Raw genomic sequence first — 15791 nt, forward strand, 5'->3', positions numbered from 1 at the left:
ATGATGATCCAGCCATGTTCTCCACACCTGTGACCAGGTCAGTGTGAGGAGGTTACATGGAAAATGAAAACACAGTACAGAAAAAATTCCCAATCATAAAAAATAAAATAACAGAAGCAGTTTGAAGGATTAAAACTTGGTAGGATTGGAGGCAAAGTTCAGCACCGAAGGCATTAATCAGCTCTGCGATGTGGGCCTCATCAATTCATCTGGCGTTTTAAAACACAGTTTTACGGTGGTCTCACTTCACACCTTTGAGGAAGTAGCAAGTGGCCCATAGGTGATGTACACATAGACCAGGCTATGTGTACAGCCAGTTTATAACTCCTTTGATGCAACATTCAGTAGCATGTAACTGTCATAACACATTTCTCTAGACATAACAAAGACAATGTGTCTGCTCTGCCCATCTGACCGACCTAAAATTTCTCTTTCTGTTGACTTTGCCTGGGTTACTATCACTGTACCATTGGCTACTACAAGGACAATACAAAACAGCTCACTACGTCATCGAAAAAAAGAGCATGCAGTCTGGTTTAGGGTCCATTTCTAGTGCACCACCAAGAGGGGGGATACAAAGATGATGTTCGCTCGCTTCTTTCAGCACATCTGGTCCACAGTAGACACAAAGTGGATCTCGTGCGACACACGAAGCTTCTGTCAGCTTCTTATTAGCCAGCTTCTTGTTCGAATTTTCCCCGTTCCGCCTTAAACAGTGCAGCAGTGCTGCGCCATTTAAGGTGGAACGGGAAAATTCGAACAAGACACCAACTTCAGTCTTGTGTGTGAAACAGGCAGAGAGAGGATCCTGGCGGCACTAGTGGCCAGACTCGGTAATCCAGCTGAAGTTGCTGCTTTAGCTACTAGCTGCAGCCCACCGAGCAGCTTCGTCAGCAGGTTAGGGGGCTACGCGTTTAACGCTGCCCGCTCACACGCAAACGTAGTTTCATGCACACTGCTTCACTGCACTGCACTGCACCGCCCCTCTTCATTTTACACATCCACAACTGCACATCTGCACGCTGTGTGCTGGAAGCGAGCTGCGCATCTATCCTGGTTGTTATGAACACAACGGCTCTCTCTCTCTCTCTCTCTCTCTCTTCTCTCTCACACTCACATGCTCGCTCCTCCTCAAAACTTCACCGCGCGCAGACGGAACGCCTCCTTCCAGCTCCGGTCGCTCTCAGAGCCGCGGTACTCGGCGAACAGCTGCCGTGTTCCATGTAGTGGGAATGAGTGTGTGCATTTGCCCGGCTCGACCCCTCAGACCCGCTGCACCCCCAAACAGCCTTCGGCGTCACTGCGTGCTGCAGCCTAGGTAACCAAGTCTCGCGAGATTCGCTCAGGTAACGAGCGGTAGCAGCGAGATGAGCCGAGATATACAGCAGGGATGCGTGATGACGCCACTTCTCTTTTCGATCCGATACAAAGTGATACCAAGGCTAATAGTGATATCGATACAAATACTAAGACTTTTAAAAGTCTTCTTGAGCATATAAAATGGAAATTATTTGCGAGTAATGTAGGCACCAAATTTTATTTTATTTATTTTATTTATTTTATCATCAATGCTTCTATTATTTTATCCCTATTTGATTTGTTTTATGATGTTATTTTATCGTTTTGTATAGTTAGTTTTTTTGCTCTTATTTTTTTATTTAATTTTTTGTTTTTTGCTTTGATATGTTTTCACAGTCAAATTTTTTTTACTACATTACTACTTCTTCAATCCCCGATTTCTGTACAGGCTCAGCTACATTGTAACTTTGATATTTAATATTTTGCTTGTGGATTTTATTATTTTATTTGGACTTTATGGCACAAAGTTAACTCCATACCTGTCACCATCAATGCAAACAATTATGACTCAGTTTCTGTACAACGGAGCATTTCACATCAAAACAATCTGAAGGACTACTTTCGACATCTTATTGATGTAAATTTTGAAAATTCTCCTTTAAGGAGTCTGAAAAGCACTGATAAAAAGATGTTTTTAAGGTCTCTGCTTCCGCTTACGAAAATGAGTCTGTGCACATCTTACATGAGTAGTGCACTAACATTACATGAATTGCCTCGTAAAGTGACTGTTTTTTAAAATAACTCTATACAATCTGCCATCGAACAGCTTTTGTTGTGTATCATGTGACTGTATCTGTGTACGCATGTGTATGAAGTGCAGAAGAAGAGAGTGGAAGGAAAAGTAGTTCCTATCTTACACAGTCATTTGCTACAATAATTTTTCACTTTTTAGTACCAAGTAGACAATAAGTCCTATAAAAAATGATATTAATTTACTGCTTAACAAACACACATATTCTCAATATTTTAATGTGAGAGCTGATTTTCAGAAAGACATCAGGATTAGAAGCATTGATATTTCAGTATCAATCCGCCCATACATAGCAAGCGTTAGAGAGAGAAGTTAAGAGGAGTCAAGAAGGACTACAAAAGATTTTAAACAGTCTTATGAGCTGATTTGCTTACTCTTCTGTTTTGTTTACACCCATGTAGGCTTATTATGAAGTCTTTGGCCTGTTATGACTTAAGACCTGTTCCCTAGACTATGAATGTGTATTCAAATAATATTACACTATCTGAAAGTATTATCAATATCATAGAGCTGTTCCTTTATCTTTTCTTCTCATGTACACCCATGTAGCCTGCATGCAAATACACATGGTAGGAAAATCACTAAGTCTAATAACGACTCCTAAGAAGTTTGTGATAACCCATCTACAGTTTTGGCCACTCCCTGGAGTTTATTTGAATGTGTAAGAAGAAAGTAGAAATTTCAATGATTGGTACCAAAATGTGTGACCTTTTTTACTACTGTGCACTTTGAGTCAGTTCCTGGAGTTGATAACATGTATTCAAATATACCATTATTACAATGTTTGTCACTATTATTAACATCATAAGGCTATTTTCACCTCTTAAGAAGTGGTCCTATGGTCAGAAACTGACCCATGCTGAATAGGGTAGAAAGTTGTATCATAATAACAGATGTGCTACAGTCTTTAACTGTAGGTAGAACTCACGTGGTGGTGATTTTCTAAGCAAGTGAAAGAAAGATGACAGAACAACAAATATCAGCTATCGAATGTTTATTAAGTTGAGGTTGAGCTTTGAGGATGGGGAGTTTAGAGACTTCAGAGGTCAGAGATTATTTAACTGCAACCCCAGATAGTGGAGTTTGCAAGAGCTTATCTCGTAATTTATTATATTAAATGCCAAACAACAATGGGTCAGCATGTTGCACGATTAAACAGATTGAACAAAATCAGGTCAGTAAATCATCCATAGCATGTGTTAGGTGAGGCACCCCTCTGATCAGCTAGGCACAGTTAAAAGTACTTTTAAAGTAACTAACTACTCTTATCTGCATGGACATTACTGTAACTTAACTACTTTCAGTGAAGATGCTACCTTTCCTGGCAATGTAATTCACCAACATTAACTTCGCTGCTCACTGTCCAAAAGTGTTCATCAATCCACCTCTACAGTTCAACATGCTGAATAAACACAAAGCAAAACAAAAAACTTTACTCTCCTCACATTCAGTAGAATTCTCTTAGTCAACTTCATGCATAAATCTCTTCTTTAGCGCACAGTTGGACAGCAGAACGTTGCACAAAAAAGGCACATTGGGACAGTGTAGGTTAAATGTGTACATTAAGGAAATGGTGGTACACCTGCTGGATTGCTTGATTGTAATCATGATAACTTTACTCACAGTTCTTCCATTTAGTTTCATAAATGTATGTTGAAAGAATGCTGCCTACTTTGGATCATTACTTATTTCACACACAGTGTGTTATACATGTTATAAAGCTGATCCGTGAGACGAGTGTTGATGGATAGGCTTGTGAGAGACAGAGAGAGAAAGAGGGAGAAAGAGAGAGAGAGAGGAGGGGGTGGTAAAGGGATGGGATAGGGGGTTAAAGCAGGAGTTGTTGGGGGATCATGAGGTTCAATCTTCACAGGTCATCGGTCTCCCCATCGAATGGGATGGTTTCCATCTCCAGGTGAATGTTACCTGGTTCCCCACTGCCCACCCAGCCAATGGGAGTGCGGTTGAAGGAGGGTCGCGAGCTGATGTCATGCTGATACACCACTGCAGGCTCAGGTTCCTCCGTTGCCACATCAATGTCCGGCAGCTGGAAGGTCATCAGCTGAGCAGCTTTCTCAAAGCCTCCAAAGGGCATAGCGGACCTATCAACAGATGTAGGGGCCACATATTAGCATTTAAGTTTGCCATCAACTTCAGTCTGCACTGCAAAAAATTACAGCCTGGCAAGTGAAAGCATCCTAAATGTATGCAATACACCTTATATGATAGTATTTCATTATGAGATCACTGTAAGAAAAAATAGTATGTAAATAAGTTTCAAAACGTCCCGTTCACCCCCGACTCCATATAGTCCATATGTTAAATTTGTACTACAAAAACAGCCCGTTTTGAATTTGCTGTTTCTGTGATGCCATGAAAACCAACACATTTACATACACTATATGAATAAAAGGGAAACCCCTTCCAATGATTGAGTTCAGGTGTGTCAGCCACACACATTGGATAAAATTAAGCACATAGCCTTGCAGTCTCTATAGACAAACACTGGCAGTAGAATGGGTCACGCTGATGAGCTCAGTGACTTTAAACATGGCTCTCATTTCTGTCCTGCTAGATCTGCCCCAGTCAACTGTAAGCGCTATTATTGTGAAATGGAAGGATCTAGGAGCAACAACAGCTCTGCCACGAGGGAAAATTGTAAAGCATCAGCATACCAAGACATTTTAGACAATGGTATGCTGCCAACTTTGTGGGAACAGTTTGGCAAAGGCCCTTTTCTGTTCCAGCGTGACTGAACCCCAAAGCAACGTCCATAAAGGGATGGCTGGGTGAGTTTACTGACCTCAACCCCATCGGACCCCCAGCGCTAGGACTAGCGTCACATTTGAGTGATGGGGGGGCCATCCTACACACCCAGAGAGTGAGGCCAATTGTGTTCTCTTGGACTCCTAGCCACGGATGGCTGTAGCATCACCAGGGATCGAACTCACAATCTCCTGATGATAGGGCCAACGCTTAGACGGTTGTGCCAAAGACGAAAGATGGTCATGTGAAAATGAATTATGACTTTTTTTAAAACACGAACCAATGTCACAAGTAAATCCCAGGGGAAAAAAAATTAAATACAAGAAAAATATAGGATATGCACCCTATATCTTATTACTAGAGATTTTCATTTATAATGAGATTAATAAGTGAAATTTTCTTACTCCGTTGGCAGATCACAAAGATAATCAGGGAACACTAGAAATACACAATGCAATATCTGTGGAATATCATTATAAACAGGTATGATTACAAGCATTATTATTCAGTGATAGATGTATGAAGGAAATAAGGCTTAAAAATCTAATCTAAAATTGTTTTAATATGCAATGAAATAAAATGTAAAAAAAAAAATGTTTTAGTCATTTCAGTCAGATAAAATTACCTCATTGTGATAATTGTGAGATAAAATTACTCAACTGAAAATAGATTAAATAATCTTATAATATTCTCAAAACAATCTCATAATGAGAAATAGTAGGTACATTGACTGTATTTAAGATGCTTTCACTTGCCAAGATATCATTTTTTGTAGTGATGGCAGTGATTTTAAACTTTGGAACAGTAATTCCAATTTTTTCAAACATTATTATAACAGGTAGCATGAATGAAAGTGTAGCGGCATGTGGAACCTGTTGAAGGTCTTGTATTTCGGCAGGTCACGATGAACACAGGGACCTGGCATATACGGCTTCATGGTAGCCATGAGCTCCTCATTGCCCTTCATGGCTCGTTCCCAGGGGGAAACATATGTCTTCACATATTCTTTTCTTTTTTTAGCCTTCTCTGAAGCAGCCTTAGCACTGTCCTCACCTACAGGATGAAAAAAATTAAGCAGGCAATAAAAGACAAATTAACTTTACACACAGTAATTACTCTATATGGATTCTCAAACTATTGGAAGGTCATAGCACCTTATTGTTTGACTCAAATATCAAATACCAAGCTGAATGAAGACCGCCGCTCAGAAAACAATGAACGGCGGCCTGCTGCTTCTCAAATCTGAGTAGTGAAGTATGATCTGCGCTGAAGCGTATGATTCAGACACACGTTTATCTCCATATGGAGACTGTTGACTTACATAGATGTGAAGTCAGTGTGGGTGAGCTGGGCAGTGTATAGAGGTCACCATCTGGACCCTTGTCTGCTACTCACTCTGAGAGGCAACTGCCAATCCGATAACTATTCCTCCTGCCCCTGCTGCCCCTGCTGTCCCTGCTGCCCCTGCTGCCCCTGCTGCGCCTCCGGTAGCTGTTCCGCCTCCAGCTATCCCATATCCTACCCCCTTGCCCAAGCTTCCTGGTTTGGGAGGGGGCACAGGTGCATGCCCGCCAACACCAGCCTGGCCAACCATCTGTACACTGACCAGACGGCCACCAACATCCATCATCTGGCCCCCAAGGCTAGGCACCAGCCTCTGGAGGTTATCCTGGGAGGTCACATTCAGACAGTCAGATATGAACATTTCCTTCATGCAAGGGGTGTCATTAAGAAAATGCATTTGGTATACAGTGTGGGGTCTGTGGAGCAGTGGTTATTTCTCACCATAGACTCGGGGCTGAAGAGGTCAGGATTATTCTCATAGATGAACTTCTCCACACGCTGCTGCCTCATTTTGAACATCTTGGAACCTTTGTTCTTCATCAAGGACAGTTCCTCCAGCATGATGTCCTTGGGTGCTCGGATCTTCGTCCCCAAGTCAAACTCTGAGGCCTCAGGCTCTGACTCATACTCTATTGCAGGACAGAGTGGTGAGTAGTTATTATGCCACATTGCTTTGCCTTCTTATGACTGTGTTCCCCTACATGAGTCCCAGTACATCCCCATACATCAGTCCCATTACTCAAGAGTACCTTGTTCTCTGAATTCTCTCAACTAATGTGAGGCTGTAATATTTAGTCATTGTATGCGTCTCAGTTTTCTACAAAAGTATGCTAAGTACAGAGTAAAAGCTCAAAATAACTTTCATTACTTCACTATTTCTTTTCCAAACTTCTCTATTTTCTAACATCACAGTTCATTATCAGATTGAAACCCTGGGTATCCAAATCTTCCCAATCCAGCTGTGCAGTGTTACAAAAGCATAATTAGAAGTAGTAGGGTTAGGTATAAATCGTTGTAATTCAAAAAGGGTTAAATGCATCATCACAAGAGCCACAAGAAGCTGTAAACAGTGTGTGATCAGCTGATTATTTACATTTGTCAGCAGCCCATATCACATCCTGACAGTAGCTTACATAGCGTGGTGGACATGCTTCTCAAAATATTTGTCCTTTATTTCCTTATTCAATCCACATATTTCCAAGAAACCCAGGAACTTTCATTCCTTGCTATAATAATTACATAACTTTTTAAATTACTTCTCTAGAAGTCCATGAAAATGCATTGTGTTTACTCAATAATAAGCCTTAAGACTAAGAACTGGTAAGCAAGCCTGGATGGTAAAGAGTTAACCTGCATATGCTTTGCTCTGGAAAATCATCCTCCTGGATTCAGTGGTACAGGGAGTGACACAGTGCACGAGGAAGCCGGAAATTGCATTCGGACAGAATCGCGTTGGTCTCAGAACTGGCAGATACGCAGTGAAACTGCAATTTACTGTAACTGAGAACAGTAATCTATCTGAATAATTCATCACCAGGAAGTGACTGTGGTTCGGGCAAAACAAAGCCCAGGCACTTTAGAAATGGTAAAATAACAATAAATGCTGAGATCATAAGAGAATGTCAGATGAAAGCATACCAATTATCTCCTGTGTGCTAGTAGTTTTTTCTGTTTTCATAACGGGAAAAATACTGTATAACTTAGAGAAAGAAAAACATGTTGATTAGCATTATTTCCCAGCTGATCTTGTTTATAGTCCTGCTGTGCAGTACAGCTCCCATGCGGGAATGAGAGGCACTTGTGTGATAATTGGAAAGACAGCTGGCATTTCTGCTGTGAAATCTGTGGAATAAGCGTTTGTGTGCGTGACAGTCTTTCCCTCATTAGAACATGTACAGTGTAACCATGCAGAACCTCTTTGACAAGCTCCCAAACCTTGACAGTGTCTCCCACGGACAAAATAATTGTGCTATAAATAACTTCAATCTTTTTTGTCTCTCCGTTTGACCTAAGCGTGTAGTCACAGCAGGACTGGCTCCCTGACTAGCCGCTGAGTCAGAGGCCTCACCTCAGGCCCTCTGCTTAAACACTGCCTCTGCTTTGTGCTCCACTGATAATCTCTCTCCTTATTCACCATATCATCACTCAGTGAGTGTATTTCACAGATGAGGTGAGCTGAACAAACATGCGCCACATGAAAAAGACTTCAAAAAGATGCCACATAAAAGAGTCAAGTTAGCGGCCCTGCAAGAGCTGCTGGATATCACTGGTTGCAAATCAGGAATGTACGGTTGGTTCTCATTAGCCTTTTTGCAAATTAGGAAAGAAATACTACTAACTAAAGCTGTACGACCATCAAAACAAACGTGTGTTGCACATTCATTACACCGGGAACCTCCAACCCCTTTCCTGGACAGCTGGCCTCCAGTAGGGTTGAGGCTGGAGATACACGCTTAACACAACTGCACGTCCTGCAGGCTTACCATTCTGAGTGACATGGGAGAGGTCAGTGATGATTCTGGATGTTTTTTTCCTCTTGTTGGGAGGGGCAGGTGTTCCAGAGAGAGGCATGATTCCAAACTGGGGAAACAGAAATGAAAAGGGTAAGACTGACTCAGCACAGGCTACTTGGAGTCTGTCACAGTCATTCAATTCATTTTTATTCTTTAGGAAGCAATTCAGCCTGTATAACCAAGTCTCAAATTTCAGCACCATTTACTTAAATTTGAATCCACTTCTATTCAAAAGTTTGGAATCACTTCCTATATTAACATTTTTATAATAATAATTTTAATAATAGCTCATGCAATGTGGACAAATACAAATATTACAAACTACTTTCCAAAAGGCATTTTAGATGTTTTGTTCAATATTTTGAGAATTCTGTGTAGATGATGTAAACAACTAAATTATATTCAGTGTTGATCTATTTACATTTATTTACTGTCACATTACCTGCCTTAAGACTTGATCTCCACTTTTTAGATATGATGAATTCTGGATATTCATTTTACTACAACTTTGTTATTGATGACATACATCCTTTTCAGTTATTCATTCATCGGTCTGGACACACCTAGCATTGCTTTTACAGTTTCATAGTGTACTAATTATTGGAAGCAATGAAATTGAACAGGACTCACATATTAGAATAATTTTATACATTTGTCCAATTTGCATTTTCTGCACTAAATACATAACATACAAAGTAGTGTAATGCAGGCAATAAAACAATACACAAAAATATATACCACACTGAAAACATACCTACCAGTTTAATTTGTCTAGAAATGAGCTAATACTTTCCTGAATATTACAAATTATGATATCATATGTTACACTACATAGGTACTTAAATGGGTCTTGGCTCTGGTAGACAAGTTTATAATGAGCTTTTAATTCATATAAAACTTTTACATTATGAAGAAGATTCCTTTGTAGTGAAAATGAGGTACTTTAAACAATAAAAAGGTTCTTCACATTCACTCACAGATCTTGTTTGTCATATAAAATATTTACAGCTATTTTCATCTCATATGTGAACATGATGACATGATGCTTGATCTCTAGACTGTAGGCCTACTCTAATAATCTCTCTCTCTCTCACTCTCTCTCTCTTAGTAAGGCAGCAGGCTAAAGATAATTATAGCTTGATTTATTTTTGGAATAAGCCCAAAATGCAAAACCAAAACACTAAATAGAGACAGGTATCTTACTTGCAAAGATTGGACATAACTATGAATTCAAAGGGTGACTGAAATTAGTCGAGAGAGCAAAATAGAGAGCAGAATTTGTCTTCTGTCTACTTCACTCAATGTGTACATGCATTTCAGTGATGACGTCAGTTTTTGTAAATCCTTTGTCAACACAGACTGTGAGTGAAACATTCTGAAAGTGCAAAATTCTTGGTAAGTGAGATTTCATAAAGTTTCATTAAATAATATATCTTGATATATTAAAGTGTAGAGTTGTTTGTTTTCCTTAGAAAAGTAAAAGTTAGCTAATTGGCAAGCTAATGCTTGGAATTTTATAGTTATCTGGCTAGTTAGCTAACTAACGTTATGCACATGGTGGCTAGTGCACTAACTTGGTTTCATTTGGTTTCATAACAATTAAAGCACCAAATGAGTCTGAGGAACTTTATGATTTTGTTCTTGAAGGAATCAATTAGGGATCGACAATGAACCTCTTAAGGAGAGACTTAAGAAAGAACCGATTGTGAAAGGATTTTGAGAAGAATCTTTAAGAGTTCTTTAAAGTAGCTTTTCAAAGAGTTCTTCTTGGGCATTGCTCCAAAGAACGCTTTTGGCTTCATCTCTTTATGATGAATATTATCTAACATCTAAAGCTTAAGCACATTGCAGTAAAAGCTATATTCATGAGACTTTTCCTGCTTCAGCCTCCGGATCCTTAAAAAATCCAAAATAAATTTAATTGACACAATTTTCCATTAACCCTAGATGCAGTTGAGCAGTCAAGACCAAATTTTGGTGTCCAAATTTGCTTCTTTAGTGTAGTGCTAGAGCTACAACATTGCTAACAAACACTAGAACCCAATAGTCACCTATGTATTTTTGTGTATATACATCCAAAACCTCTATCAAACAGCTTCCAGATCTTCATTGGTCATCTGGACTTTTTAGAGCACACTATGACTTACTGTGAGCTATAAAAACCAACAAAACATCACCGTGTAGCTGAACATGGTAGTCAGCCATTTTAGACAATAGGTGCTGTGCTGAATCCGACTCCTCTTCATGTGTGCAAGTCATACTGACATATGAACGCTAGATACATTTGCAATTTCTGTTGTTTCTTTATATGAACATAGACTCACCAGAGGCATCCATTGATGCTCAATATTGGGTCAGCCTTCCTAGACTTAAATTACCCTGCTAGAAAAACCAGCTTAGACTAGCATGCCTGGTCACCCACAAAACCAGCATATATCATGTGTTTTGGATGTTGGTATGTTAGTGGTTAGTGGCAATGGAAAATGGCAATGGAAATGAATAGGCACATCACCAGCAAAACCAGCATATTCAGGTTTTGGATGCTGGTGCGTTGGTCAACCAGCATGACCATGCTGGGTAACCAGCTAAACCAGCACTAGGCCAGCACAAACCTGCTTAGACCAGCATGCGTTTCATGTGCTGTTTTTTTAAAGCAGGCTTAGCCGATAAAAATATGTTGTTCTAGCCCTTAAATAGATGTTCCTCTCTGGTCCAAATTAAGTTTGTCAGAAGTGATTTGCCCCTAAAACCCATGTCCAGGTTTGTTCTGTAGCCATCTTGAACTAACTTGATCTGGCTTGAAATTGCCAGAGATTTAGTTACTTTTTTGAAATAAATTAAAACATTTATTATGATATTTATTTATTTATACATATTACAACTAAGAATCTCTTTGGAAATTTAGAACAAGAAAATAATTAAAAATAATTAAAAAAATATATACTTATATATACATATATTTAGGGAACAGAATTTGTAATGGTAGTAAATGATTTAGGACACTACGTGATACGGGTCTGCTTATTATTGTGCAACAGCAGGTTATATCACATAAATGCTATAAACATCATGACAACAACCCACTATAACTGCTGAGTTCGACTGCACACATAAGAACAGCTTACTTAAATTTGTAACAGGTCTGAAGACACAGACATTGCCATTGTAGCTTTGACTGGGCCTCCTCAGAGAAGCTGCATGTGAATCTTCAAACCAAACAATGCAGTGCATTATGGGTACTTCTATTCCATAGGGAACATCAGTTGTACACTACTTATTGCAGTGCATTGTGGGACTGTGTGAGTGCACTGGATATTCTGCACTATGTGTTCGGACACCACTACAAAATGGTGGAACCCCAAAACAGTGCACTACATAGTTCCGGCCATGAAGAGGGAAAAGCCGCTCCCTCTTCTCATTGAGGAAGTGCTAAGGCAAGTAAGTTTTTCAGTTTTACCTTCTTTTTTCAAACCTTGTGCAAACTGAACGGAGTCTATCTCAGTTTGTGGAGATGCCTGATAGCCAGTTCTTTAGTTTACTGGTAGTTTTAAATATTAAACACAGCAGAAAATATGTTAACTTTCATGATTATAGTGTCCTCATTATTTTGCCACCTAAAATTCTGCTAACGTTCGCTTACTTTGGGTACTAGATTAAGTTAGTTACTGTAGCTTTAATGGTAGTTGTGCTATGAAATATAATTTCTCAAGTTACTACATTTGTTTTGATCAAACAATGAAGATTTCTGATGAAATTCTTCAACTTTAACCATGGTCAGCTAAGAATTAACGTTAGCACTCTAGCCATGAAGGCATAGCCTTAACTGAATAGGCTATAACCAATGAAGAGCTCTTTGCTGTTAAATTTAAACAAGCTCACTTATTTTCAGTTAGAATTTCAAGATTAACAGTTATTTCTAAAAAGAAACAACAGAACTAAACTGAAGTGACCATATGTGTGCATAGCGTTGAGTACGCAAAGGGGAGTCCGATTTTAGCACTGAATTTATGTTTAAAATGGCTGCCTGCTGAGTGCAGCTACATGGTGGAGTTTCGTCCATTTTTATGGTTCACAGTAAGTCATACTGTGCTTTAAACCATATTATCAAGTCTGTGTGACCATAATGAAGACCTGAATGCAGTTTGAGCAGGTTAAGAGAAGTTTGGACATGTATTTATGGAAAAGACCTGGGTGTCTGTTGACTATTGTTTTTATGAGCAACGTTAGCCTCATAGCTCTAGTGCTAATCTAAAGAAGCTAAATTTGGACACCAAAAATGTCTTGGCTGATAGATTATGGGGGTAGGTGGAAAACTGTGAAAATTTGTCAGTCATTTATTAGAGTACCAGTCTAAAGATATAGAGCAAGGACAGAGAGAAAATGACTGAGATGGCTTTGGGCTGGTTTACTGAGTTTTACTAATCTTACTTGGGTGCTTAAAAAAGGAAAAGGCTCACCAGATAAGTCCACAATATCCTTTTGGGTTCAAGCTAACCTCCATTAGTAAAGAAAAAACTGAACCAGTTGATCTGAAGTATTGCACCATCTGGTGACCGAAAGGGTACAGTGGTAATACAGATGCAGTGCAGGGGGGTTGATGTGTATATGTCTGACCTCACATTCCACAAATTCCAAGGTGAAGCCTGAGAAAGGAAAACTTGTAACCCACCACTGCCTTCAGTTTGTTTGTGCTCTTATCATCTGACACAAGCGCCAGACACAACTCTCAACAGCCTTCCTTCAGGTGGAAGGACATGAGCAGCCTCTGGAGTCATCACATACCCAGTGAACAGTGGGACATATTGAGATTATGCAGGAGTGCAGCTTTTTAAAGTCTGTTGTGTGTTGTTGCTCAAACATGCCTTGTTCAGTCATCAGCACTGTTCATTTTGCATGTATATGTAATGTTTAATGTATATTTAGTCGAATCGTGCATTTTAAATGTGTATAACATACAGTATCTCTGTATTCTTTAAGACTCTGCTAATGGCAAACACTGCATTGCAATGACATGTCAGTAACTCAATCCACTCTAGTTATTTTTAAACACCATTTTGGAGCAAGACCTTTTAGCAGCTAGTGGTGGCGTCAGTGACACATCAGATGATTGGATTCAGTCACCCGCAAACTCACATAGGTGCACATACTGACATAAGTCTACAGAGAAATTGGGAATCTTGCTCAAAGTTGAATAATTGTGCTGGAGTGTAAGAGGTGGGATATGGTGGCGCTCTTCTACAGTACTTGCAAGCTGTGAACCACTGAGCTCAAGTTCCCCCAGCTGGATATTCCAGGCTTTACACTCCTTATAAAACAGCCGGGCAGTGGGTGGGGGGTTGGGGGGGGCAGCTCAGCATTTCTCTCACTGCTTGCGTCTTTAAGGCATGCACCCAAAATCAAACGCGAAACCTTACCTAAAATTGACCATGCCAACCTTAATGAGACTAAAAGATATGTGATATGTCTGATTCATGTCTAATTCTAAGCATGAGAGGACAATTATCTGTGTTAATATTAATATATATTATAAATATGATATATTAGTTTATGTATCTTGCAACTGATTGTTAACCAGTGCATGCAGTTAGTTAGTAAAGACAGCCCAGTCCACTCACCCAGGTTCAAGGCTCCTCTAAGGAAGTGATCTCAAGAGGAAGAGGTAAAAGCTTCTGATTTAATCAAAAGTTTACAAATCCCAGGGTGCCTCTGACCTGTGGCTGGACCAAGATCCCAAGGAGTGCAAAATCCAGTCGGGACTTGGACGGCAGATCTTCGAGGGGGGAGGGAGAATTGGTGTGGGTGTGAGAGAAGTGGGGGGTGGAGAGGGATCTCAATCTGCCCTGCACGAAGTGCTGATGGTGATATCAAGAGACTAATATCTTTCTTGCAGATGCTTCATGGGCTAAATATAACGGAGGGGGATGGAGAGAGAGGGAGCAAAGATGGCTCTACATATTGGGGGTGGTGATAGACCTGTCCCGTTTCCTCCTGCATTAATTAACCCCTGCCTCAGGGAAGATTTTCACCTTTTCCATCATATACAGGACCCCAAGCTATGAAACGTATTCTCTGAGTGTTAATTGGTGTTGATTGACAACAATTTATCTGTTTTCCTTTTTGATCATTAATGTAACTTTTGTCTTCTTTTAACACCAGTGGCATGTTCCTGCCTCTTGGTTTATTATATGACTGGCCACTGCCACTGTCTCACCATTAGGACAACAGTGGGACAGGAAAGATCTCACCAAACCCACAATATAAAAAGCAGTTCACAGACTATAAAGCTGGAGAATAACTCCCCGACCCTCTTCAGAGAATTCAGAGGGTTATATTGTCATATCCTCACATAATCAGAATGTTACCATGCTTGTGAAAAAGGAAAGCATGGACTATCACAAAAAAATAGATGGACATTAACAGCCCTAAATATAGGAGGAAAATGTATGCAGGGATGTTGTCAGTCTATGCTGCAAACTGAACTGTGAACTGCACTTTCCTTCTACGCATTGTGCTGAGTGTTGAAAATAAACATAGACTACTTTTAGTTTTCAAAGTGTAGTTAATTGGTAACTTTACAGGAGAAGGGAAGAGATACTTTACTTTTAGTGTAAGTCAATGGAACCAGAATTTTTTACAAGTCATTTTTGGCCATTTCTCTTGGTCCAGAATGTACACAGAAGTAAGTACACAGACAGTAAAGAGCAACAGGCATTTTCACATTATGTCAAAAACAGACAAATGCACAATTAGTGTTTTTTTGCTGAAATTTTGTTTTTTTTCCAATGTGCTAAATTCAACAAACAAACATTGCGAGTGCGTTGAAAGAGTATTCAAAAAGAACTCAAAAAGAACTCACTTTGGAAAACTATTGTCTGTGAATACAGTTCATCACTGCATCCACAAATGCAAGTTAAAACTCTACCATGCAAAGACGAAACCATATATAAACAGGATCCAGAAATGCCGCTGCCTTCTCTGGGCCAAGTTTATTTAAGATGGACTTAGGCAAAGTGAAAAAGTGTCCTGTCGTCTGACGAATAAAAATTTGATCACACACG

General features: G+C 39.7%; 2 protein-coding genes across 2 annotated transcripts in view; both read right to left on the reverse strand.

The window, feature by feature from the left end:
- usp54a (ubiquitin specific peptidase 54a) overlaps positions 1–1278 on the reverse strand; it is a 69619-nt gene extending 68341 nt beyond the window's left edge. The window contains exon 1 of the mRNA XM_036574475.1: positions 1118–1278. The gene's annotated coding sequence lies outside the window, so the exon portion shown is untranslated. The remainder of the gene's footprint in view (positions 1–1117) is intronic.
- Positions 1279–3163: 1885 nt separating this feature from the next.
- myoz1a (myozenin 1a) lies at positions 3164–14599 on the reverse strand. The gene is made up of 6 exons (XM_036574478.1): positions 14349–14599; positions 8704–8800; positions 6662–6849; positions 6272–6545; positions 5749–5929; positions 3164–4212 (listed from the first exon to the last, which is right to left on the reverse strand). The coding sequence occupies exons 2-6, from the start codon at positions 8789–8791 to the stop codon at positions 3978–3980; spliced, it is 966 nt and encodes a 321-aa protein (XP_036430371.1). The 5' UTR covers positions 8792–8800; positions 14349–14599; the 3' UTR covers positions 3164–3977.
- Between the last annotated feature and the right edge of the window lie 1192 nt (positions 14600–15791).

Source organism: Colossoma macropomum, unplaced genomic scaffold (assembly GCF_904425465.1).
Source record: "Colossoma macropomum unplaced genomic scaffold, Colossoma_macropomum, whole genome shotgun sequence".
Classification (NCBI taxonomy): domain Eukaryota; kingdom Metazoa; phylum Chordata; class Actinopteri; order Characiformes; family Serrasalmidae; genus Colossoma; species Colossoma macropomum.

What these genes read in the sequence shown, in the direction of transcription:
- myoz1a (XM_036574478.1), bottom strand. Translation starts at nt 8,791, where the DNA reads ATGCCTCTCTCTGGAACACCTGCCCCTCCCAACAAGAGGAAAAAAACA. An exon ending in TCTTCAGCCCCGAGTCTATG is followed by an intron (nt 6,546 to 6,661) that starts GTGAGAAATAAC and finishes GTGACCTCCCAG; the next exon opens with GATAACCTCCAGAGGCTGGT. An exon ending in ATTGGCAGTTGCCTCTCAGA is followed by an intron (nt 5,930 to 6,271) that starts GTGAGTAGCAGA and finishes TTCATCCTGTAG; the next exon opens with GTGAGGACAGTGCTAAGGCT.